The sequence below is a fragment of the Onychomys torridus genome, chromosome 3 (assembly GCF_903995425.1).
Source record: "Onychomys torridus chromosome 3, mOncTor1.1, whole genome shotgun sequence".
In the NCBI taxonomy this organism is placed as follows: domain Eukaryota; kingdom Metazoa; phylum Chordata; class Mammalia; order Rodentia; family Cricetidae; genus Onychomys; species Onychomys torridus.
In genome coordinates this window covers 178294-205012 of record NC_050445.1, presented here as the reverse complement: position 1 = coordinate 205012, position 26719 = coordinate 178294, and the positions used below count along the sequence as shown (strand labels likewise).

Sequence of the window (26719 nt, the reverse complement as noted above, 5' to 3'; positions counted from 1 at the left end):
GGGAAATAGGAAGGGCCAGAGTAGACAGCGAAGCCAAGCATGTTCCTCATACTGTAATCCTACCACGCACAGGCTGAGACAGGAGCTTCAGGCCAGCCTGGGCCACTGCAATGTAAGACATGGTCTCGGGATACTGCATAACAAAAGAGCAGAAGGGAAACTTGGTAGTTACTTTTGTGATGCTCTGGCAGAATGTCTACAGAAGCAGTCTATGGAAGGATTTATTTTGGATTGCAGTGTAAGAACATCCAGTCGGTCCATCATGGTGAGAAAAGCATGGCCACTGTATTGGCCTTTGTCCACAGTAGTGAGGGTGGCTGCACAGGGCTTCCTCGTTTCTGGGTAGATGGAGAAGAGGAGGGAAAGGCTTTCTGTCTCATCACCAGCTCCACAGATTTAGACACAGGACCTGTTCTCTTACAGATCCCCAAAGCTTAACATCTTGACATGCAGTAGTCGAACTCCAACACCCTCTGCACAGGGCTAGATTTCCTTTTCCACCACCTGTCCCCAGGCACTTCCAGTTCTCGAACATTCAGCTCCTGTTACAAAAGACTTTTTTCTGAGATGGTCTAACTCTGTAGTCCAGGCTGGCTTCAGGACTTTGTTTTTGAAGACAGGGTTTCAAGTAGCCAGGCTGGCCTTAAATTCTGTCACCAAGGATGAAGATCATTGTCTCCACATGCCAAGTGCTGGGATTATGGGTGTACACCATCATGGCCAGTTTATATGGTACTGGGAATCACAGCTCCATGCAAGCTAGGCAAACAATTCTACCAGGCTCCATTCCCAGCCACCATAGTATTATCCCAAGACATTCATTGAGATTATGCAACCGGATGCAGGCCCTTTGTGAGGACCATGACATCCTCACCCTGAAAGTGATTGTTTCCCAGGTCCTTGTCCTAGTGTGACACAGCAGCTAGACTTGGGAGGGGTTTTGTTGTTGCTTGCTTTTCAAGATAGGGTTTCTCTGTAACAGCTCTAGCTGTTCTGGAACTCACTTTGTAGACCAGGCTGGCCTTGAACACAGAGATCCACCTGCCTCTGCCTCAGTGCTGCGACTAAAGGCACGCACCACCATGCTCGGCTACTACAGGAGTTGTGAAATAATGCCACTGGGGTCCATGCTCTGAGTGTGTGTGTGGGGGGGGGTATGTAAGGGCTTACATTTGGTACAAAGTAACAGGGGAGGAATACAAATTGCCACCAGCACCTGGGGATGGGGGACATTTGCTGGTCAGGATCTACCCAGGAGAGCCTGACACTTTTGCTCATATTGAAAACATGGCTACAGTTGGGATGTACTTACCTTGCATTGGTAAGTCGTAAGGACAGGGCAACAGCTTTCTTTGTTTAGATAAGTAGAAAAGGTATTTTAAAAATCAACAGACCTCAGGATTAATGAAAGTTAATGGTGCCCCCTAATGGAAACATACCACCCCTTCCACAGATAATGCTTGCTTTCTTAAGCTTCTATATTGATGTGCACTTGTCTACGTGAGCACATGCTCCATGTATATATGTGTCCCTTGAAGAGGGCTCCAGTTGTAGGCAGTTGAGCTTCCTATGGCCAGACACAGTGCCCTCCAGGAAAAAGTCAGCCTGCCTCCACAGTGCTTCCCATCACTTTTTCTTTCAACATGGACACACAGTTAAAAATAACGCCACTATTACCCAAATCTGCAAAACAAGAACCAATTTTAGCAGAGTCATCAGGGCAAGAAGGGGAGTTTATAGTTCTTCATAAATACTTTTATTTACAGGTTTTAAGTGAATATGGGAAATCTCAGATCTTCAGCAAAAATCACCTCCAGATGCAGACAAAGCCCTGCAGTGGGCAGAGCAAGCAGTCCAGGTCTGTTTTCCCACATTCCTCCAAAGTGGGGAAAACGACACTGAGACCCAGCCCCTCCAGTGGGAGTCCTTGGGAACACACATGCGGTTATTCTACAAATATGGGGCCATTGGTGAGACACAGGGCATCTGACAACTCCTAACGGAGACATTGTTTCTTTAAACAGGGACACAAGTAGCCAAACAGACCTTGAACTTCTGATCCTCCTGCATCAATAGGAATGCTAGGTTCACAAGTATGTGCCATCATGGCCAGCTTAATTTGGTGCTGGGGATCTAACCATGGCTCCACCCATGCATGCTAGATGGACACTCTGTTGAGTCACACCCCCAGCCCTGTCCTAGGTTAATCTTGGAAACTGGTTTGAGTTGAGCTGAGAAACTTTTCAAAACTGCAGCATTCCTAACTGGCCAACCCCCTTTGATGGTGAAAAGCTCATTGCCGCTAAACTGCTGAGATGGCCACGGAGCTTCCAGGATCTCGGGGACTCTGCTGGTGGACACTCGGGTTTCACTCTTCCCTTCACCTGTTTCTGCAACCTTTTCTGATGCTGGAGCCTTCCCTGCAGCAAGAATCTCAGGGCACTTAGCAGCTGCAGTCCAAGGGAGACAACCTTCCCCAGGAGGCCCAGCAGGTGGCAGGCACCACACATCTGACCCAAGAAGCGCCCGTAGGAGGCAGCTTGGATTCAAGGGACCCAGCAGCTCTGTGCGGCCTCATTAGGGAACTCTCTGGGTGCTACCCTGCATTCTCCATCTTCACAGAGAGACAACTACGCAGAGACCCCACCAGGCCTTCTTGACCCTGGTCACTGAGCTGCTGACCTCTGCCATATGCCTTAGTGTCCTTGGATCTGGGTGAGCCAGAAGAGTCACTGGAAAACTTGCCCCTAGCTGCGCCTTTAAGGAGACCTGCCAGTGACTCATGGCTTGGTGAGCTATTCTCACAAGCCACGGAAGTAGAGGATGCTGAGCGGGCATGACTGCCCTGGTGGCGCACCAGCCAGGAGCGACAGGTGAAGCTCTTGCCACACTGGCCACAGGTAAAGCGCTTCTCCTGAGAGTGGCCGCGTAGATGCCGTAGGAAACTAGGCTTGTGCGTGAAGCATGAGCCACACTGGGTGCACTGGAAAGCATGCTCCCCGGAGTGCACACTCTGGTGCACTGTCAAGTTGGCCAAGCGTGTGAAACGCTTGTCACACTGAGTGCACGGAAACGGTTTCTCGCCCGTGTGTGTGCGCCGATGTTCCACCAGTGTGGACAGGCGCCCGAAACGACGGCCACACTGTGCACACGGGAAGGGCCGCTCTCCGGTGTGGGTGCGCTGGTGCTCCAGCAGTGTGGACAGGCGGCCAAACCGCTTCTCACACTCAGCACATTTGTAAGGCTTCTCCCCGGTGTGTGTGCGGTAGTGCGTGGTGAGCGTTGACTGGTGGACGAAGCTCTTGCCACACTGGATGCAGGTGTAGGCACGCTGGGCTGTGGGCGCACGGCGGCTCCTGGTGAGAGTGACCTGCTGTGTGGCACTCTGGGGGCACTGGAGACTGGCAAAGGACTGAGAGCCATGGTGTGGGTGATCATGCTGAGTGCTGGGCTCTTTCACATTGAAGTTCTGGCCATTCTCAGGGCCCTCAGTAGCTGGCACAGGCTGACTCTGAGAGCCTCGGGGGAGGGAGGCAACCTCTCTCTCTCTGGAAACAGGGAGCAGATCCCCACAGGTTCCCCTCTCGAAGTCCTCCTTGCTGGGTCTTCCATCAGCTGCCCAGGCTGACTCTGGTACCACAGACTCTTCTTCCAGGGTCCTTTTCTTGTTAGCTAGCCAAGTTTCTGGTGGGAGAAGACAGAGCAATGAGTCATCTCTGCCACAGGCTCTGGGGCGAGGCACCTGATCCCTCCTGCTCTGTGGTATGGAAGGCCTGAGGCTCACATGAGCCTGTCACTGAAGGCCTTCACTCTGGCCCTAACCTACCTATTTCCCACTTGCTTCTTGCCAGCTGCCAGAGGCCTAGTCTGTACCACCTACATGTCATCCAAATGCCCTTGCAGCTAAGCTGTGGCTTCAACAGTCTCCCCAGACCAGCTCCCTGACAGACTGATTGGTGCCACCAAGACCATGAAAGAGATAGCCTACCCACCACACCCTGATTACAGAAGGCCTTCACATGTAAATGCATTCTAAGTGTACGTGTCTTCTGAGGACACTGTCCACAATTTTTTATCGTTCTCAAAGGGCTCTCTGCCTCAGACATGGTTTCCTCCTCTTAATCTGTACTGTTAATCTGTGGTTGTCTTTCTCAGTGCTTACAGTGCCCACCTAGCACAATGCCAGCATAGTTCCTAAAGCAAGCCAGGCTACTGTGGGACAAGTGTCCACAGCAAACAGGATAACACAGGATACTTGCTCGCTGCCACTTCCAGACATGAATACAGAACCCCCCCACCCCAGGTGTTCAGAGGCCCAGATAAGCAGCCTGCCCCTGGGCCTCACCTGAGCACAGGTATGCACTGCTTGTCTCCCGGAGGCTCTTCTCATATGCCTCCTCTTCCTGCTTGATCCAGGGAAGAACACTTGGGACAGACTCCAGCTGGCCTGTTTCTAAGGAAAAGAGAAGAAACCCGAGGACATCAGAGATCGTGGCCTCTTTCCTGTGATAGACTCTGTCCAGGACCCATGACCACAGTGTACTCCCAACAGAACCATAGAGCCCAGCAAAGGCAGAGCAAATCAGTACTGAGATTTCTGATAAGACTAACAGAGCCCAGCAAAGGCAGCGCAAATCAGTACTGGGATTTCTGATAAGACTAAGTCAGGAAATCAGGGGCTCATGGCTTCTGAATGACCAGTGGTAGTCTATGACCAAGGGCCAACAGCCTTTATCTTTACCACCCCACTTTCTATAGGAAAGAACAGCTGGAGTTTGGCTGGGCCTTCAGATCCCTCCAGAATACAGACCATGCTTCTAGAATACTTCTTCAAGCAGATAACCAACAGGATGTATAGGGCTCAGACTTTTCTAGCTACTTGACCTGATAATTTACCTAGCCTCTCTGTGGCTTAGTTTTTCATCTATGTGTATGAAAAGACACAAACCTACAAGAGACTTAAGTGGATTAATATTTATAGTGCATAAGCACTAACTTTGCTTATTAAATTGGAAATAAGTGTATTGTACTAAGAGAAAAGGCAATCCTTTCCCTTCTTCTGGCTTTTTGTTGTTTTTCAAAACAGGGTTTCTCTTACATGGCTCTGGCTTTGAAGACCAGGCTGGGACTAAAGGTGTGCGGCACTGCACCTGGCTCCTACTAACTTTTTCTTCTTTAAAGATTTATTATATATACAGCGTTGTGCCTGCATGACAGAAGAGGACACCAGATCTCATTACAGATGGTTGTAAGCCACCATGTGGGTGCTGGGAATTGAACTCAGGACCTCCGGAAGAGCAGTCAGTGCTCTTAACCTCTGAGCCATCTCTCCAGCCCGAGCTTTTTTTCTTTTCTTTTTTCTTTTTTGTTGAGACAAGATCTCACTGTGTAGAGAAGGCTGGCCTCTAACTCACAAAGTTCTACCTGTTTCTGCCTCCTGGGTGCTGACCACCACGACCAGCTCTACTTGCTTCCTAATGGTCACCTTGAACTGCAGGGGCAAAGCTATTCCCTAGGAAAGGCAGAGTGTCAGGCTGAAAGACACTTGGGTCTGTGACACCTGAGCTGCCAAACAAGCCTGTCAGGAGTGGGAAACCATCTTGTCTAAGCTGTTACTGCAGTATTTGGGTATGGGTTTTATCAGTCTCTGTCTGGCAGCCTATGTAACACAGTACCCTAGGGTAGGTGTCCTTCAAGGGCCAAGTGACCTCACTAGTCTGTGCCCATCTCTAAGCTCCACATCCATACCACAGCATGTCATCCATGCTCCCTCCTGATAAATAAAGGCTGCCCAGCCACATGTACCCACCTCCCCTACACAGGCTGCTTCCATAATTTTAACTGGTAGTACTTCAAGCCTTGGGAAAAGAAGTCAACAATAATGTGTCACCTGGGGAAAAGACTTGCTACCAAGTCTGATGACCTGAGTTGAATCCTAGAACCCATGTGATGGGAGAAAAGTGGTTCCCACAAGCTATCTTCTGACTCACACGCGCACACTGTGAGGTCTCGGAGTACGTACACCTATGCTGGAGGGGATTGGGATGGGGAAGTGGTTAATAAAGAGAAGCTTTTAAAAAAAATATTGTCATGATGCATGTATGTTATCTGTGCACATGAGTGCAGTGTGCTCAAGGACAGACGGTGTCAGATCCCCTGGAGCTGGGGCTACCAGCAGCTCACAGACACCTGACGTGGGGGTCTGACATGGGTGCTGGAGTCAGAGTCAGAACCTTTGGATGGCAGCACGCACTCTTAGCTTTAGAGTCACCTCTCCAGCTCATGAGAAGCCTTTTAATTTGGGCCTGATGGTGCACAACTGTAATCCCAGGTCTTAGAAGGCGAAGGTCGAATGGCAGCTACAAGTTCAAGGCCAGCCAGGGCTACATAGCAAGACCGTATCCAGAGAAAGAAATGCTTGACCTCTGCACTGCTGAACAAACATACTTATGTGAGAAATGCACTTGCATAATCATCAAAGGCTAGAGGCTAGTGGGCCCCCTCCCCTGAGTTATAGCTCCTGCCTTTTTTCCGTATCTGACAGGATCTTACCGTAACTTAGGCTGGCCTGGAAGTTACTGGGTAGCTCCGGCTAGCCTTGAACCTGTGCTTCCTACCTCAGCCTTTGGAGTATTGGGATTATGGGTGTGACCCACCTGGCTTTTTGAAAGATAAAGAAACCCTTAGTTCAAATGGAAGAAGCAATAGGAGAAGAAGGGAGCACTCTACTGAAAGGGAATTGATTCCCTGTTTGCTCAGAACCCAAAGATTAGCCAAGGTACCATTCCATGTTGGGGTGTGTGTACACCTGCTTGTCTGTACGTACCTGTGGGGGCACTGAACACATGTGATGTTAGATCCCCTAGAAAGAGTTAAGAGTCAGTGGCAGGAGCTGGGAACCAAACCCAGGTTCTCTGTAAGAACTCTCTCTCAAGCCCTGTTCCTTGTTTTTAGATTTTCACTATATTTGAGCAGGAAAGTCCTCATTTGGAGGAGTCTCTTTGGGTGGGTAAATTAAGGAAGAGCACACTGAGTAGTAGGCAACTGGCACTGAGGTTGAAAGTGTTTTGGGGTCCCTGCAGGGTAAGGAGGAGACCACAGAGAAGGTAGAGTGCCAGGACACAGAAATCAGCCAGTAGTGCTGGGGAGATGGAGGGCCAGGAGAGCTTACTTAGTGGGTGATGGCACTTGTTGGTTCTCTGAGGACCCCGCTTCCCCTTCCTGTGGTACAATGAGGGGATCCGGGGCCCCATGGTAGGTGTGGTCAGGAAGCAGATGCAGGACAGGCTAGGCTTGGCTGGTATGTCCCTGGAGGTGCCCAGAACTTCCCTCTGGAGCTTTGGCATGCTCTGGAATGTGGTATCCTTAGGGACTTAGGACGGCCTCACCTTGGATAGTCTTTGCTGTCTTACCAGTCACTCCACTGTCATTTGGTGCAAACTTTATTTTCTAGACGTTTCCAAAGGCAGCCCTTCCTGCCAAATTTCTGAGGATCTTCAATCAGTAAGCATAGGCCTACAGTTTCAACATGTTCAAGTGATTTGGATACCTCAGGGTTTGAGAAGCTGGTTATAGGGGTCCCTTAGCTTCCCTTAGCATTCACAAGGTTCCATCTCTGGAAAGCAAACAGCTTTGCAATCTGCATTCCAACTTGTGCTATTAGCTGAGAGAGAATGGAAGCTGAGCTCTCATTCCGACCCAGTACTCATTCATTTTCACCCTCGAGTGTGCCGGGCGGTGTGGAAGGGAAACGTCACACTAAGACTCGGCTCCTTCCATGATGCGAGCACACCCTGGTGGAAGCGAGGTGAAGAGCTGGGCCATGGAGTAGGCAGGGCATCAGAAGCCTGGTGGAGGTGGTAAACTCTCTGTCTGCCTCACCCTTGACCCTTTTCCACAGCTCCTGGACTGGTGTCAGAATTCAGCGGTGGAACAGGAATAGGTAGAGTTACAAGCTAAGTCCTAGAGGACAAAAGCAGGGACACCTCCACTCCACAGAAATGAACTGGGAGGAGCTGGACAGTGGGGAGCAGAGTCTAATCTGTGCGTCTCCACTGAAGCCTTGGACAAGAGATTTAACCTTTCTGCAAGCTCCAGGATGGTGCAAGAGCTGGGGATGTAGCTACCAAATTCTAGATCAAGTCTCACATAAAACTCCTGCACACTTGGCTAGAGGGCCTACTGTTTACTGCTAGCCCTCAATTCTTAGATCTTAGATCCCTTTACAAAGCATGCCCATGGGGCTGGACAGATGGCTTAGTGGTTAAGAGCACTGAATGCTCTTCCAGAGGTTCCAAAGGACCCAGGTTCAATTACATGGCAGCTTACAACCATCTATAACTCCAGTTCTGGGGATTCCATGCCCTCTTCTGGCCTCTGCAGACACCAGACATGCATATGATACACAGACACACATGCAGGCCAAGCCACCTATACACACAAAATAGAAGCACTTAGTTCTAAAGATGGGAATACCTTCTACCAGCTTCTAAGACAGAGGCCCGGTCTACTCTGGCTCTCAGGTCCAAGAGTCTCAACACCCTGAGGAAAAGGATGAGAACACACTTGGAAGCCCTTGGGGATGTCTCTTACCCAGAGCACCCAGCACCTCACGGCTGTCCTTTGTTCCGTGCTTGCAGAGCTCCTTCTGCCAATCTTCCGGGCTGCCTTCCTGTTGCTCGGGGAAACACCCAGCTACCTCTTCAGTAGTCATAGAAACCTGGAGGAATACAAATCCCCACAGCCCTTTAGAGAACAGCCAGAAAGAGCTCCGAAATTGTGGGCACCATTGGCCAAATGCTAGCTTCTGCCCACCACATGTCCATAGAAAGTGTCCCCCCAGCTCTTCCTGTGCACACCTGCATCTTCTGTTGGAAGCTGAACGGAGATGCTTTCTGTAGATTTCCTCGACTTGATCTAGTCCTCACTCTCAGAAAGTCATTCTGGGCCTTCCCTTCTAGCCCATCTCCATTCCTTTGGGTCAGCTGCCCACACTCAAACACTTTCTACCAAAGACCCCCCATGGCCACACCAGGCTGAGACTCAAATCGGGGCCTCACTCAGCCCTCATCAGAGAAGCTTCCTCCTGCAGTAGGTGGGAACTAACCGAGACCCGCACTGGACAATGTGCACAGTGAGAGACTTCAGAGCACCAGTCCTAAATGGGGTGTCTTCACCACCCTCCCCTCAGGGATCTATGTGGATGAGGAGGAAGGAGGATGGTAAGAGCCAGAGGTGATGGACGACTCCAAGAAAAAAGTGTCCTCCAGACACAGCAAGACTGATGCGCGTGTGAACTCATGGGGACTGGCGTGTACACATGACCTGCACAGGTTCAAGGCAGATGAAAGTCCCACCCCTAACTAAGAAGCTATCCAAAATTGATAGCTGATGGCAAAGGAAAAAGCAGTTTTTCCAGTGGAGTCTCACTGGGTATATTAACCACGCTTCATGGCAGGCCCCATGTCCACGAGGAGTTGGCCAACATAAAACAAAACTCAATGGGATTTTTTACAGACTTTGTTTAATTTTGCTTTATTTGGACATGTTTTTGTCTTATTAGTCTTTTGCTGGTATATTTTGGTATCTTTTTTATTTTTGTGGGTTTTTTTTCCTTTTTCCTTTTTTTTTTTGTCTTTCGAGACATGGGTTCTCTGTGTAGCTTTGGAGAAGCTCACTCTGTAGCCCAGGCTGGCCTTGAACTCACAGAGATCGCCTGGCTCTGCCTCCCAGTGCTGGGATTACAGGCATGCGCCACCTCTGTTGTTGCTGTTGTCATTCTTTAAAGAGACAAAAGGAAGGTAAGGTTGGGTGGGTGGGGACATAGGAAGGATCTGGGAGGAACTGGGAGAGGGCAAAACATGATCAAAATATATTGTATGAAAACAATTTTTTTCTTTCTTTCTTTATTTATTTATTTTTGGTTTTTCAAGACAGGGTTTCTCTGTGTAGCTTTTGGAGGCTGTCCTGGAACTCACTTTGTAGACCAGGCTGGCCTCGAACTCAGAAATTCACCTGCCTTTGCCTCCCAAGCACTGGAATTAAAGGCGTGCACCACCACCACCACCACCACCACCACCACCACCACCACCACCACCCAGCAACAATTTTTTTCTTTTTTTTTTTTTTTTTTTTCTTTTTTGGATTTTCAAGACAAGGTTTCTCTATGTAGCCCTGGCTGTCCTGGCACTCTGTAGTCCTGGCCTCAAACTCTGAGATCCACCTGCCCCTGCCTCCCAAGTGTTGGGATTAAAGGTGTATACCACCAATTGAAAACAATTCAATTAAAAAACGGGGGGGGGGGGGGGGGGGAGTCATTCTGCAATAAGACAACTGTTGCTGCCCAACATATCCTTCCCAACAACTCAATCTACTGCCTAAGCAGACTCCTTTCCAATGTCACATTCTCTTTCTGACATTTTTAAAAGCTCTTTAAGGTCAAGATCCCGTCATACCACTCTTGGGCATATACCCAAGGAATGCTCAATCATACCACAAAGATACATGCTCAACTATGTTCATAGCAGCACTATTTGTAATAGCCAGAACCTGGAAACAACCTAGATGCCTGTCAACTGAAGAATGGATTAAGAAAATGTGGTACGTATACACAATGGAGTACTACTCAGCAGAGAAAAACAATGACAGCATGAAATTTGCAGGCAAATGGATGGAACTAGAAAATATCATCCTGAGTGAGGTAACCCAAACTCCGAAGGACAAACATGGTATGTACTCACTCATAAGTGGATTCTAGATATAAAGAAAGAACAATCAGACTGCAACCCACAGAACCAGGGAGGCTACATAGCAGGGGGGACCCTAGGATGACTGTGGCTTATAACAACTTTTGGTTTTACTCAATTACTGGGCAAGCCTCAATCAAACATTTCATTATTGGGATAAGAATTTATACTGTATCAAGCTGATAATAGAAAAACAAATTAATTAATAAAAAAGAAAACAATTCTTTTCAATTAAAAGAAGCGGGGACGGAGGGGGTCATTCTGCAATAAGACAACTGTTACTGCCCAAACATATCCTTCCCAACAACTCACTCTACTACCTAAGCAGACTCCTTTCCAATGTCACCTTCTCTTTCTGACATTTTTTAAAAGCTCTTTAAGGTCTACTGTGACTAGATTGGAGGCTTCCCTTCACACTCTATGAATACCTTGGGGGCTTCATCTTTGCTGCTAGGGGGCAGCCTCAGGATCCAGGAGTTCCGGTTTTGCATCTGACTTTCCAGGTTCTCCAGCCGTCGCTGGAGCAGCCCATACTCCTGCAGCAGGGTCCCCAGCACGGCCCACTTGCCCTCCAGCTGGCTGCTGAGCTCCATGGCTGTCTTCTCAAAGTCGGCCAGCCTCTTCTCAGCCGATCCTGTTCGTATTTCTAGGCTTTGAAGATGGACAGCCTGGGATTCTGTTTTCTTCTCCACTGCCTGAACAGCAGCCAGGATGGCTAAAAGGGAGATCTCCGCAGACTGAATCTGGACCTGTTGTTGGAGGTCAGTCCCCACATGCCAGTCCTGTGACCAGAGACAAGGAGATGGGTTAGCTTCCAGGAGGCCAAGATCTGTTCTCAAATACAGTAAGATCAGGATCCTCTGGAATGGGTTCAGATTCCTCACGGGCTAGATCCCAGTCAAAAACAAAAGACACTAGACCCCACAGAACCTTCATGGCAAGAATAATTTCCATTGCAATTCCCAAATAGTGAGCATTCAAATGTATACTGGATTTACTCTTGCTCTGTTGAGGAATATTTGTTTAACTATGTAAAGATGGGTTGCTATTTTACCTTGCCTGCCTAAAGCACCTAATTGCTCTAATAAAAAGCTGGATGGCCAATAGCAAGGGAGGAGGTATTGGTGGCACTTCCAGGCAAGGAATTAGAGGAGGAATTTTGGCTCAGGGAGAAGAAGAGAGACACAGAGACACCAGGGGCCAGACAGACAGACATGAAGGAAGCAGGAAAGTAGGACATACAAAATGAAAGAAAGGTAAAAAGCCTCAAATCAAAACATAAGTGAATAGAAACAGGTTAAATTAAGTTAAGAGCTAGGACAAGTCTAAGCTAAGGCCAAGCTTTCGTAATTAATAAGTCTCCATGTTTTTATTTGGGAGCTGGTCGGTGGCCCAAAGAAAACCCCAACCACATTGCTTTTCTACTTATATCAGTTCTATGAGTTACTTAATCACCCTTTCTTCCTCTGGGAACACAGCCCAAAGGAAGGTCACAAAACCTGCATACCCAATGGCAATCTCACCCCCCCCACCCACACACACACACAGGGTTTCTCAGTATATCCTTGGCTGTCCTGGAACTCACTCAGTAGACCAGGATGGCCTCAAACTCAGAGATCCACCTCTGCCTCCCAAGTGCTGGGATTAAAGGCGTGCGCCACCATGCCCAGCACCCATATCTCCTCTTACAGTAGCTTCCCCTAAAGTGAGGCCCTGCTGTTCTGACCTCAGTGATCTTTAAGGGCCACATCTAATGCGGTATGAATTCCCAACCTGCCCAAGACACTAGGTGTCTTAGTCAGGGTTTCTATTGCTGCAATGAAACACCATGACCAAAAACAACTTGATGAGGAAATGGTTTGTTTGGCTTACACTTTCACATCACTGTATCACTGAAGGAAGTCAGGGCAGGAACTCAAACAGGGCGGGAGCCTGGAGGCAGGAGCTGATGCAGAGGCCATGGAGGAGTGCTGTTTAGGGGCTTGTTCCTCATGGTTTTCTCAGCCTGCTTTCCTACAGAACTCAGGACCACCAGCCCAGATGTGGCCCACCCACAATGGGCTGGGCCTTACTACACCAGACACTAGTTTTAAAAAATGCCCTACAAGCTTGTCTACAGTCTGATATTATGGAGGCATTTTCTCAGTGGAGGTTCCCTCCTCTCAGTGGACTCCAGCTTGTGTTAAGTTGAACACGAGGTTTCTGTGACTGAGGCACCTCATCAACCAGCCCCTGAAGCTTCCTTCTACACTGGAAGGCTAGATCTTAGCTGCCAATAAGCAGGGTCAGAGAAAGCTGAAAGCCAGCATCTTAGTCAAAAGGAAATATCCCGAAGAACACCCTGTCAAAAGGAGGGGGACAATGTATCATGAATAATAAGACAAAGAGCAAGGAGCTCCTCTGTGGGGCCAGGCCTCTTCCAGAACTAAACTCTGTGCAGTTTGAGGCAAAGACACACTATTCTCCTAAGGCTGTTTTCTCAATTACAAGGTCACCATGACTTTCCTATCTCTTAGGCAGTGAAGGATGAAATAAACCACAGGTGGGGTGTATCACACTACCTTACACTGCATTACTAATAAACATGAAGGTTCCAGACCATTGACCAGAATGTTTTATATATTATAAACCAAAGGCTGCAATTAATCAATTTTTGTGACACTAAACTTTCCCTTAGACAGCTTCCATAAAAGATACAAAAAGTGCCCCACACAATTAGATACTACTTGTCACCGACACACCGATCCTTTCCTTCCTTCTTTCACGGCACCATGACACCATCCTGAGGTCTGACCATCGACCCATACAACAAAATAGGGCTGGGAGGCAGTCTTCACAGATAAGGATCAAATGTCTTCGTTTCTCTGTGACCCTTGCCACAAATCTGGCACCAGAACTGTCTCTGAAGTCACTGCAAAGCTATTGCTAGCAATGACCTCTACCATCCATCAGAGACAGTATCTCAGCAGTTCATTCACAGGAGCTGGAAGACGATAGGAAATGCCTGAGCCTAAAACACGCCTACCAGCTGCAGTAGCAAAGTCTTCCCGTGGGCTATTGGGAAATAGCAGGCGAGGATGTATGCATCCACCCTGAATGGAATCCAATTAAGGCCTGAAAGGCCATGGGAACCCCGTAGGCAGGGACAAGATTACGGTTCCCAGGACCAAGAGGACTAGCTGGAGGGGCCTTAGCTCAGGAATAGATCTGAGATAGCTAATAATTGCGAGGGGAAGGCGGAGAGATCCCAGAAAAGGAGTCACATGGAGTAAAAACGTCCACAGCCGGTGCATCAGGCCCAGACATTTCCTGGTTAAGCTCAACTGCCTTATATTATGAATGCTCAAAACTCGGACAAGAGACAAGGACTTTATCATGTGGACATAGGCGTCCTAGTCCTCGAGACCCTAGCTGAGCTCTACCCAATTTCAGGAGGTGTAAGATGTCCTCCTGGCTAATTCGGAAACCTTTTCGCATCCCCCACATGGTCGGTGCGGGCCGCCCTTACCGGAGCAGCGGCCGCCTCGGTCATGGCTGCGCGTGATCCTGCCTTGTCCCAGAGTCGCCGCTGCGATCTTCCCTACAGACGGCCCTTCCTGGCCCACACGCACCAGACTCGGATGGCCGGCCGTCTAGGACGAATAGCCTAGGGACAGAGTGCAGAGCCGTGAGCCGGCGGCGTCTCAGCTGCTCCTCCACGGCTCCCGCGGCTGGATGGCAGGCTCCACCCGCTGCAAGCAGGCTCCCCATTGGCTAGCCCTGGAGGTCCCGCCTCCTGGCTGCACAGAGCCCAGGCCTCATTGGCGGGCCGAAGCACCCATAGCAATCGCTGGCGCGTTGTCTCCACCCGGCAGGTGTGAGCGCCAGGTGTCTCCTTTTCGCCTATGAACTCCACCTGTGTAGAGCCAAACAAACCACTGAGGTCACTAGCTCAGACTACCCAGTACAAACAAGGCCACAAGCACGGAGTTGCTTATTTCAGCGTGTTTATAGAGCACCGATTAGGCCAAGATTTCCACCTTCACAGTTCTTAGAGTCATATGGCCCAACCATTTCTTTGTTTTAAAAAACGAGGGAGACAGAAGAGTCTGGGACCCTATCTGGACTCCATCGCTGGGCCCCTGCAGTAAGCAGCCTTCGTTCATTTTAAACTCAAAACATTCATTAACGTGTCCCACTGAATTCCCGGACAGACGCAGTAAGCCTAGTTGGGCATGATGGCGCAGGCAAATAAATCCTAGCATTCTGGAGGCAGAGGCTGGAAAATCACTCTAGTCCAGAGCTACAAAGCACCAGTTTCCCCACTCCTAGCACTTGAATTTGTGCTTCAAATATAGAATATTTATTTTCAGGGAGCATTTAGCATTAGAAAGGGGCCTAGAAAGCTGCACCTCCAGAATAGCAGCAGTGAGCTCTTACAGCTGAGGATTATGCTTGAGACAGATAGACTGTGTATATCTTGTCTGACATTTACCAACAGCTGTTGTCTTGCTTCAGGGGCTTAGGCAGCAGTTGGGTGAGCAGGCAAGTGGGATTCAGAACCATGGTTGAACTGTCTGTCACAGGCTTGCTTACTCATCCCTGCCCCAGGAATGATGGCAGTACTACCCTCTGCCTCATCTGTTCAGGACTTTTGAAAGGCAAGGGTCTGAAGGACATCAAGAACTAGCACAGTCAGATGAAGGTACCTGGGAGCCCTCCTGGACGTGCCCAGGTGTCTGTGCACCAAACAAGAGCAAACTATAAGATCTGGGACCCACCAGGCAGTCTGGGCAGCATCCAGTGTGGAGTGGCAGAGAGGCCCAGCCACCCTCCAGACTCTCTGACACTGTCACCTCAAACTCCTGGTCTTCAGCTTGTGCTTTTGAAGGGCCCCTAAAGTGCCAGCTCAGCTGGAAAGTCTTACTTTCCAGAACCTGAAGAAACTGCCACTTGGCAAAATAGAAAGGACCTTCCCGAAGGAGTCTGGGGAAAAGGACACAAGATCAACAGACCCAGACTTAAAAGGGCAAACCAGACGCACTTGTCCAGGGTGTCTTTTGGCACAGACAGCTCTAAGGTGACATCCTGGGGCTGTTTTCATTGTTAGACAAGGAACTGAAGGATTCCCGGAGTCCCCCAGGCAAGGGCTGCCTGGGCAGGCGCTACAATCCCCTACAGGCATTTCTGCAGGTCTGTCACATGGGTCAACCACACTGTCAACCCTGAGACCAGCGGGAAGCGATCCATTCCTAGCTTGCATTTCCTCACAACTCCTTGTAAAAGTAGTAATGGACAGGATGACCTCCTGAGGGAAAGGCAGGGAAGACTGTGAGTCACTCTAGGTATGCAAAACACCTGGCACTCTGCCTTCAGTACAGCAGCCAAGCCGGCCTCACCAAAACAGGTCTAACTAAGCGGGTCCCCCACCCTGTCAGCACCGCATGGAGGAGGTAGCAGAGAATTCCTGCCCCTCAGCAGCGTGGGGTCTCCAAGAAAAATCTCAATGTTACAAAGTAAAAAATAATAATAATAATAAAAATTTTTAATGCAGATTGCTGGTTCCTTCCCTTAGCCATCTGTGAACTGCTTTTTTTTCTCAGATAGACTGCAGATTTTTATCCATTTAAACCTTTCCCCCCTGAGGCCTCTCTTGTCCCATTCTGGAAGAGCCAAAAATCTTTGTTCCTACGGACTACAGTACCAGCCAAAGGCCCCATCTTAAATCTTAAGGAATCTTTCACCAGCCAGGAATGTCCAAAAGAGAGGATTAGGAGATAGAGGCACCCAGTCACACATCTACACAGTCACCGAAAGGGTGACTTCTTTCATGGAAGTTGAATGGAAAACAAAACCAACAAGACTCTCCAAAACTGTCCCAGAACAAGGGACCAGTGTCAGGTCAGGCACAAGGAAAAGGCCCTGAGAGAGCACGGATCCTGCCACGGTACCCAGGAGAGCCAGAGGGTACCACGGCAGGCTCCTCTGTTCAGGTTCCTCTTCAGGGCTGGGACGATGCAGAGCTGGGCTCTCCTGGTGGCCAGAAGGCATGAGGAAATGCAGGACAGGCTGGCCTCAGGAGTGGGTCTGCATGTGGACAGTCAGGTGGTGGTTCCTGTTGAAGGTCCGGCCACACTTGGGGCACTGATAGGGACGCTCGCCAGTGTGGATGCGCTGGTGACGAAAGAGGTCAGAGGGCCTGCGGAAGGCCTTGCCACAGTAGGGACAGGCAGGCCAGCCTTGCCTGCTGCCCGTGTGCTGACGCTGGTGCAGTATCAAGGTCTTCCGTTGTTGGAAAGAGTGCAGACATTCACTACAGTGGTAAACCTTAGCTGTTGACCTTTGTCCCGTGAAAGCATTGTTTGCCAGGGAATGGTGGCTCACGGGCTCCTCAGGTAGCCAGCTGATGACAGGGCCAGATACCACCACCTCCCCTGGTTCCAGTGTGGGGTGGCTTGACCCAACAGGCAAGCCACCCCAAGCCTCCCTGCGTTCCTCCTCCTCTACATGGGTCCGCTGATGGATTGTCAGATTAATCTTCAAGCGGAAGCTCTGCCCACAGTCAGGACATGGGAATGCCCGCTCCCGTTGTCGAGGAAGGATACGGGGTGGCTCTGCAGTAGCCTCTACTGCCCGGGGTTCCCTATTCCATACCCTAGGCACTTCCTGGGCACGATGCCGTCTAGGGCCTCTAGTCTTGTTCCTGGGCCTTCTGTGGACTCTATACATGGACTGGCTCGGGGACTCCAGAAGGTGATGCTCAGGTTCATCCTCAGACTGGACTTCTGTCTTGATGGTCACCACACCACCACCTGGTAAAGGAATCATCACTGGTTCCCAGAGGACCCTTCCCCCCCTCCATTTGATCCAGGTTTTGTGCCAGGCTCAGGCCTCTCCTCCCTTCCCCAGTGTCTGTGAGTGCCAGCAGAGCAGAGCAGGGTCCTATTTAGACACCATGGGGCAGGCACAGCCTCATGGATTATTCAACTTGGTTTGCTGCCTTATGCTCATTCCTAGAAGACAGCTAAGAAGAGCAGAGAAGGGCGAAGTTGCAGAAGCCAAGAGGAGCCAGGAACTCTGTGGAGTTCAGGATTTGACTCTGGGGGACAGACGGGTGAGACCACAGTGGGGAGACACTCCAGCCATGGCAATGGTACTCCCAAGACCCTAAGTGTTGTGAAGATAATAGTTACAATCAGAGAAGGACAAGGGGCCCATGGGCCTCAACAGCTTCCAGACCATGATTAAGAGGCCTTGTGGGTCACCTGTGGCTGTAATCCCAGCACCCAGGAGGCTGAGATGGGAGAATTGCCACAAATTTAAGACAAGCCTTGCTACACAGTCAGCAAGCTATATACATCCCATCTCAAAAAAAAAAAAAAAAAGCCTCTGTGGCCTAGGGAGGGGGTGACTGCCTGTCTGTCACTCGTCCCAAACAAATCCTATCAGCCTGAGACGGCGCAAGGGCGGAGCTGAGACAGCACAGACGCAAGGACAGAGCCGTGAAAGCAGAGGCTGAAGGGACGACAGCTGTCCCGGGCGCAGAGAACACAGGGTCTGGTCATTGAGCCCTACCGGAAAACCATGGACTTCAGGTGAAGGTCAACACGCAAAGTTTGAGATGCCACAGGCTATGGATCCAGGTAGGCCACCGCACAGGCTACTGTGCGACTGAAGCAGACCACAGGAACAGCCCTCTCTCACTGGCAGACCACAGCCTGAGACATGCAGCATGTCCTCAAGCAGTCTTTCCACTAAGGCCAGCTAACCACAGGCTGAGGGCTACTCCCCAAAGGCCCCCTGAGCTTCTCTGAGACTCTGCCACAGCCATAACGTCTTCTCCTTTCACTCACCTGGCCCCACAGAAGGCAGGCTGTCTGCAGGAGGGGAGGGTGGCAATTCTCCCTCTGTAAATTCTCCCTCCTGTTTAGCTGATAAAGTGCTCATGTTTGCTGGAATTCCTGTAAGAAGGAGAATCGGATGAGCGCCATTCCCAACACAAGTATCACAGGAGATGTGACCATTTCCCCAGCAGGCCCTGGACACGCTTAAGGGCCTGCCAGGAAGAGGAGATCTTCAGGCCTCCATCTGAGATCGGAACAGAGCTATGAAGGCCACATCCCCAATCCCTTGCAGCCCAGGCTCACAACCTGACCCTCCGCATGTCACCTTCATCAGCCTCAATCACAGAAGGTTTGGAAGGCCCCAGGACAGAGTCCAGATCTGTGATGGGCAGGGACACTACCTCCTGCCCGAGGTCCCACCTCACAAACTCCATGCATACAGCTTGAGCTTACAGACTGGCTGGGAGGAACACAGAGCAGGGAGAGTCGCGTGCGATGGGGAATGCAGGGAAAGCACTAGAAGGACGGCGACTGGACGTGGAGTGAGGCCAGCGTCCAGAAAGAAGGACAGGGGAAGAGAAGGAAGCAGAGCTGAGTGCCGAGGCTCAGTGCCCTGAGTCAGTCTCAGGAAAGGACCAGCAGGAGCTGCTATAGACAGGCCTGAAGAAGTGGAAAGTCAGAGATCTCAGCAGGTTTTCACAAGACTGAGAACCTGCAGCATGCCCACCCAGCACCACTGGAGGCGTGTGGACACAGAGCGCCACGTTGAAAGAGCCGCTGTTAAAGCTCCAGCAGGCCCCATCCACACTCCTCTCATTGCTCCAGCCAGACAGGTGTGTCCAGATGCTCTTCAGACACCTGAGTACTGAAGAGACTAAGCCTACCATCGAAGAGGCCCATAGTAGAGGCCCACCTCCCAAGAGCGTGTGCAGCACAGTTCAGTGTTTGGCCTGTTTCCTATGCTGTGGACACCAAGAGCGTGTGCAGCACAGTTCAATGCTTGGCCTGTTTCCTATGCTGCGGACACCAAGAGCGAGTGCAGCACAGTTCAGTGTTTGGCCTGTTTCCTATGCTGTGGTCACCAGTGCTGCCGCCCAGCTGTCCTCACTCACCAGAGTCTGGCTCAGGTGGAGTAGCTCTTGCTTCCTCTTGCTGCTGCTGCTGCTCAGGTGCTTGCCTTTCTTTTGGCTTCTCCTGGGCAGGGCTGGCTGGATTGGGGGCATGCTCTGGACTCAGAGGGATTCCTAGAAACACAAACCAACATCACTGAGAACAATACCAAGGTCTCCTAGGCAGGTGGCCAGTGACTCTGGGGTCACATAAATGTAGAGCCTTGGGATCCTGGGCTTTCAAACCAAAGATAGGATGTGAAGATACAGTGGCCATGCCCATTACCCCTAAAGCTTGATTCTTGGGTAAAGCCTCTGTTTTGTTGTTGTTGTTTAAGAAAGGGCTTTTCTACATAGCCCTGGCTGTCCTGGGACTAACTATGTAGACCAGGCTGACCTCGAACTTGAGAGATCCACCTGCCTCTGCCTCTCTCTGCTGGGATTAAAAGTGTGTGCCACCATGATAAGCTATGTCTAAAGCCTCTTTGTCCACAAGGACTCTGCACAACATGTAATTCAACTGAGAGTGTGAGACAGGACATGACAGCTGGGTCAAGAGCCTGACTGTTCACTCGCAAGGTGGCTGACAATAGGCTGAAACTTTAGTACCATGAGTCAAATGTCCTCTTCTGGACTCTGTGGGCCAGCATGCACAGGGTGTGCATACATACAGGCAGGCAAAACATCTATACACAAAAGTAAAATAAATATACATAAACATAAAAAAAAACCTGGCTATTAAAGGAAAGGAGGAAAAAGGATGTCCACCAGACATCAGGGTGGCTGCTGCCTTCCTGCTTCAAGCTATCTTTTGTAATGCCAGGAGCCCATTGGCACAGCAGAAAAGACACACTGAAGATGTCATCTTTGGAGCTCTGATTTCCTTAAGTACTCTTTTTAAAAAGATTTACTTGTTTGTTTAGTGCGTTGGTGTTTTACCTGCACATATGTCTGTGTCAGGATGCCAGATGCCCTGGAACTGGAGTTACAGATGGTTGTGAGCTGCCATGTCAGTGCCGAGAATTGAACCCAGGTCCTCAGGAAGAAAAGCCAGTACTTTTTTTTTTTTTTTTTTGGAGCTGAGGATCGAACCCAGGGCCTTGTAAGTGCTCTACCACTGAGCTAAATCCCCAACCTGCAGCCAGTGCTCTTAACCGCTGTGCCATCCCTCCAGCCCCCCAAATGCTCTTTTCAGACAACTCCACCTCCACGCCTATCTTCTTCATACCCTCGGATCCATGCACGGTATTGCTGTGGCCTGCCTCCCAGAATAGCTCCTACAGCCTGGTTGTGGCTGTGGTTGTTGAATGGAGGCCCCCAAAATGTGATTAAGCAGCCTCTCCCACACCAAACAGAGCTGGGGGAAGGGCAGTTTTGGTTTTCTTTCCTCTTGCCTTTATTTTGTTTTGTTTTTTTTTAAGACAGGGTCTCGCCAGGCGGTGGTGGCGCATGCCTTTAATCCCAGCACTTGGGAGGCAGAAGCAGGTGGATCTCTGTGAGTTCAAGGCCAGCCTGGTCTACAGAGCAAGATCTAGGACAGGTACTAAAACTACACAGAGAAACCCTGTCTTGAAAAACCAAAAACTCTGGCTGGCCTGGAATTCAACATGTAGACTGGTCTGGCTTTGAACTCATAGAGATACATCTCCCTCTGCCTCCTGACTGCTGGATCACATCATGCCCAACCTTATTTCCCTCTTTAAAAAAAATTACTAGAGAAAGGTATGTACGAAAGAGAGAGAAACAGAGAAAGACAGACAGACAGACAGATGGGGTATGTAGGTCAGAAAGTAACCTTCAGAAGTTGGTTTTCTTCCTCTGTGGGTTCTGGAGGATAAAGCTTATATTATCAGGTTCATACACAGTGAACACCTTTCACCACAGTGGTGAGGACCTCTCACCACTGTTGAGCTATCTCAACTGCCCTTCTGTGTTTGTTTTTTGAGATGGGGTCTCACACATATTCCAGGGTGATCTTGAACTCACTCTGTGGCTAAGGATGACATTAAACTTCTGACCCTCCAGCATCTACATGCATAGTGGTGGGATTATAGGCATGTACCACCATAACCGGTTTTTCTGGTGCTAGGCATCAAACCGGGGCCTCCTGTATGCTAGGTAAAACACTCTACCAAGTGAGATATATCCTTCATACTTCCTCTCTCCTCTCCTGTCTTTCAGGACCAAAAAGCTACAACAACAAAAACCCAAACGATTAAGAAAAAGAAATAGACTATGAACAAAAGGTTGATGGTTAAAGAGCTGATGGTCTGCTGATGAAATCAGCCAAAGGTTCCCACCATGGACCCACCTGTGCTGAGGACAGCTGGGATGAACAGCATTTGGATGAGAAATCCACAACTATAGATTAAAGGCATGCGCAACCACCTCTAGGCCCAGGCTTAAATTCTTATAGGGTCATAATGGCAGGTAAGAATTTTCCTCAGGCAGTGACCACCAGGCTTTCTTTTACAATCCAAAAGGGGAGTGGTAAAGGAGGAGGTCAATAGAGCGCTAATGATCAGTTAGTATGTCAAGAAGGGAATTTAGGGGTTGGGGATTTAGCTCAGTGGTAGAGTGCTTGCCTAGCAAGTGTAAGGCCCTGGGTTCGGTCCTCAGCTCTGAATAAACAACAACAACAACAAAAGGGAATTTATGTGCTCAGTGGTTAGGTTAGGAATCTATTGGTAAAGCTGTAAGGAAGGAAGGAGGGTCTCACCCTAAATAAATTACACAAGAAATAAAGCTATCCTTCTGACCTAAGAGACAGGTGTTGTTTTGTTTGGCCTTGAATGCTTAAGTCTGTTCTTAGAGCATACAGAGGTATCTCTGAAAAGGTACCTTCATCCCTCCAGGGATGGACCTGGTGGGATGCTGCCAATGAGGATAATTACAGGGAGGCTTGAACTGGGGTTCTGGCTGTGCACAGCTGTCAGCACAGAAAGTTATCTAAATATTCCCTTAGAGGGGAAAAGGTGCCCAATCAATGATGGAAAAGCTACAACAGCACATGAGAAACTCATAGCAGGAAATGGCTGATAATCAAAAGCCAAATATCACCAAGGCTCCCTTAGCCTCAGCTTGACCTCTGGAAGGCCCTTGGCTTCTTCCAGGTATTAGCTTTGTCACAGTCAACTGAAATCCCACTTTATATATTTTTTGTGGCTTATAGCACACTGGCTATGGAGGAACAACCCCAGCCTTGTCCCCAAAGGGCCATCCCAGAGAAGTACAACAGCAGCAGTGGTTTCCCGATAACGGCCAACTGAGCAACAATGATGCCAGGTGGATGTGGACACCACTGAGGCTGCCACAGTGCAGTGGTGGTGCCACCATGCTTTACCATAACTGACCATCAGCCCGCTTAGGAGATGCCTATTACATCCTTCATCTGTATTCGCCATCCCCTCTGTGCTGGTGCCTCCTATGCAGAGGCAGAATCCTTAGCACTCTAAGAAGTCTTCTGCTTACTCCTGCTCAGAGCAGCCTCAGATAAAGAGCAGTGCATTCTGGGTGAAGGGCTTGTGCTCCCTTTCCAGCTCAAAGGTGGTCCACTCTATCCAGGAAGGGAGTGTGTAGCTCACGGTGCCCCAGCACATCCCAATATGTGCCAATACTTACCAGCATTTGGTTTCGTTGGACATGCTGCCTCCTCCTCACTCCCTGTCTGACCCCAAGGGTCCGCAGGACAAGGCTCTTCTCCCCTCTCTATCTGCATGAGGATGTCTGGTTTGGAGATGGCATAATCTGCATACAGAATGGGAGGGCATGGGGAAATGTCTGGGGCTAGCTGCCTATAGCCAAGGCAAACACTGCAGGAAGCTATCCTCAGACAGAAGCCCAGGTATCCTCTGCAGCCTTACCCAGGGAGACCAGCGTCTCGTAGTTGTTCCTCATCACCTGCTTGTAAAGCTCCTTCTGCCAGTCCTCCAGCTTGGCCCACTCCAGTTCAGAGAAATACACAGCCACATCATCAAAGGTCATAGGCACCTGAAACCAGTGTCACACTTGTTCACCCACACATTTACAGGCATGGGTCCTCAGGCTCCCCACCTCAGGTTATCCAAAGGATACCTTGGGGACCTCGCCCTTGCTGCCAGGGGGAAGCCGCAAGACCAAGAAGTTCTGGTTGTGCAGCAGGTTCTCCACATTCTCCAGCCGCCGCTGCAGCAGCCCATACCCCTGCAGCAGGGTCCCCAGCACGGCCCACTTGCCCTCCAGCTGGCTGCTGAGCTCCACAGCTGTCCTCTCAAAGTCAGCCAGCTTCTTCTCAGCTGTCCCTGCACGTCCTTCCAGAGTCAACAAACGGGCCAGGCAAGAATCCACTTTCTTCTCCAAGGCCTGAATGGCTGCCACCACAGTCCACAGTGTGATCTCTGTGGAGTAGAGGTATGAGCTCTTCTCTGCATCTGGCTGGGGTGAAGAAGAAGGGGTGGGAGGTCTCTTATTACACATCTGCTTGTCCCTCTGAGAAATCTGCTCAAGGGACAAGAGAATCATATAATCAAAATAGCCACATTGTAAACTAGGCATGGTGGCACATACCTATAATCCCAGCATTTACAAACTGAGGCAGGGAGATCGCCTCAGGTTCAAGGACAGCCTGAACAGAACAGTTCCAGGCTAGCCTAGACTAAAGAGTTGAGACCAGCCAGGTATATTGGCACATGTCTTTAATCCCAGCACCTGGGAGCCAAAGGCAGGTGGATCTCTGTGAGCTCAAGGCCAGCCTGGTCTGGTCTACATGGCAAGTTCCAGACCAGCCAGGACTGCATAACGGTATAACACTGTCTTTTTTTTTTTGTCTTTTTTTTTTGTGGAGCTGAGGATTGAACCCAGGGCCTTGCACTTGCTAGGCAAGAGCTCTACCACTGAGCTAAATCCCCAACCCAACACTGTCTTTAAAAAAAAAGGCATTTCTTCCCATGTTCCTGCAGGTCTGCATTTTTATTTATTATTATTATTATTATTATTATTATTATTATTATTATTATTATTATTATTTACACAGAAGAGAGTGCCAGATCTCACTACAGATGGTTGTGAAGCACCATGTGGTTGCTGGGAATTGAACTCAGGACCTCTGGAAGAGCAGTCGGTGCTCTTAACCTCTGAGCCATCTCTCCAGCCCAAAATGTCTTTATTTGACTTTCTTTTCTTTTCTTTTAAACTTTATTTTATGTGCATTATAGACAGTTGTGAGCTGCCATGTGGATTCTAGGAATTGAACCCGGGTCCTTTAGAAGAACAACCAGTGCTCTTAACCGCTGAGCCATCCCTCAGGCCAGGTCTACATTTAAAGATTCACCCAACCTGAGATAAAAATATTTAGAAAGAAAAAAACATGTATCTGTTCTGAACACGTACACACTTTTCTTATCATTATTTCCTCCACGATGCAACTTTTAGCCTTTCCATTGCATTGGAAATCTAGAGATGAGTGGGTTATATGCAAACACTAGATTATTTTATGTAAGGGACTTGAGCATTCCTTGTGTACCAGGGGAAAGCTGTAGTTATTACAATAATGTGATAGGTAGTGTTGAGTTCTATCCTGTTGGCAAGTTTTTTTTTGGATATTAGACGCTGCAAGACAGCTGAAGGATAGGAGCAAGTGAAATGGTCAAACAGACGTCATCTGGACAGGTACAGAAAAGCCTTCCAGCCCCACTCCCATAAAGCCCATGTTCTCTTCCTTGCAGTCAGGGAACCCAGAAGGACACACAGAAAACTAAAGGGAGGAAGAGGTTCTTTTCAAAAACTTTCCAGAAAACTAAGGTTTCAAAAACTTGTCTAAGACATATTGGTAATAACAGATACTACTTACTGGGAGATTTTTTTACAGGCAAAAGTTCTTCTAGCATGTCCTCTGAATGGCCATACTGAACATGACCAAGCTACCCTTTAAAACCTGCTAAATTTGCAGGGGTCCTAGTGCTTTGACCCTTTAATACAGTTCCTATGCTGTGGTGACCTGCAACCATAAAATTATTTCGTTGCTACTTTGTAATTTTGCTACTGCTATGAATTGTAAATATTTGATATGTGACCGACAAGTTGAGAACCACTGAAGTAATCTTTAAAGAAACAAACGAAAAGGGCCACAAAATTTGGAAACCTGTTGCAAACAGGGTTCAAATGGTTTCCTACTTAAAAGAAGAGTTGCTAGGTATTTTAATGGTGGTCACATTCTAAGGTGTTGGCCTGAGGCCTAAACTCAACATCTACCTGCCCCTCGGCATCTTCAGCCTTGCGGATGTGGCCGGGAGGCCACCCTGGGCCTGCCACCCTGGGCCTTCTCTGACTGCTGGGGCCGAAGGCCTCAGACCAAACAATGGACAGGGGCTCTCGGCTGTGTTATCTGCGGGGGTCCTTCGAGGCCTCCGCGGGGAACCTGAGCGCCAGGCCTAGCGTGGGTACGGGGGTGAGATGGGGGAACAGGTCTTAGGGCCCAGCCCACCGGGCCTGGTGTTTGGGCCTCCCGCCTCTGGGCGCAGGCCAGTGGCCTATGTGGCCTCCAGGCCGGTGGCTCCGCGCCCCGGGCGGGCTGGGTGGGGGCCAGGGTAGGGAGGTGGCGCTCCGGGACTGGTGTGCCGAGACCCTCGCAGGCGGCGGCCACAGGCCGGGCCGCGGCGCTTACCCGGGCGTGCGCCGCTTCGGCCATGGCTACCGCGCCGTCGCTGGGGTGCGATCCTCCGCCGACAGGTCGGGCCAGGCGCGGGCTGTGGTTCTCCGCCGACAGGCTGCGCGTCGGTGACGAGCAGGAGGCGCCCAGCGTCGGAACCGCTGCCTGGCGGCCGCAAACTCCACACCGCCCCGTGCCACGTGCCCCGCGGGCCCTTTAACAGAGCCGGGGAGAAGGCCGCGGCCCGGCGCGCACAGCGCCCCCTGCAGTCCGAAGGACCGCACCCCGGGGGCGCTCCGGGCCGGCCTCCGGCGCGCTCCACCCCGCGGCCGCTCGCCTGCGATGCCCACCCTGCCCACTGGTGCGCTGCTCGCCTGGCAGCTGGCCTCAAGCAAACCCCACGCGCGGGTGAATGAG

The 26719-nt window shown here is 50.0% G+C and overlaps 2 protein-coding genes across 2 annotated transcripts; both read right to left on the bottom strand.

Annotated features, from left to right (window-relative positions):
* Positions 1–1745: 1745 nt before the first annotated feature.
* On the bottom strand, positions 1746–14544 carry LOC118579808 (zinc finger protein 282-like). Its single transcript, XM_036181505.1, has 5 exons — positions 14254–14544; positions 11174–11527; positions 8593–8719; positions 4346–4453; positions 1746–3684 (listed from the first exon to the last, which is right to left on the bottom strand). Exons 1-5 carry the CDS (start codon positions 14275–14277, stop codon positions 2597–2599), a joined length of 1701 nt encoding a protein of 566 aa, XP_036037398.1. The 5' UTR covers positions 14278–14544; the 3' UTR covers positions 1746–2596.
* Positions 14392–26719, bottom strand: Znf783 (zinc finger family member 783). The gene is given in 9 exon segments (XM_036180771.1): positions 14392–14640; positions 15652–15710; positions 16676–17536; positions 18578–18685; positions 19681–19812; positions 23299–23424; positions 23541–23667; positions 23752–24053; positions 26318–26719. Coding segments are annotated over 7 exon segments (1656 nt in total). The 5' UTR covers positions 23662–23667; positions 23752–24053; positions 26318–26719.

Coding starts and splice junctions, on each gene's coding strand:
- LOC118579808 (XM_036181505.1), bottom strand. CDS start 14,277: ATGACCGAGGCGGCCGCTGCTCCG. Junction 8,720..11,173: donor GCAAAGATGAAGCCCCCAAG/GTATTCATAGAG, acceptor GTATTCCTCCAG/GTTTCTATGACTACTGAAGA. Junction 4,454..8,592: donor TGAGGTGCTGGGTGCTCTGG/GTAAGAGACATC, acceptor TCTTTTCCTTAG/AAACAGGCCAGCTGGAGTCT.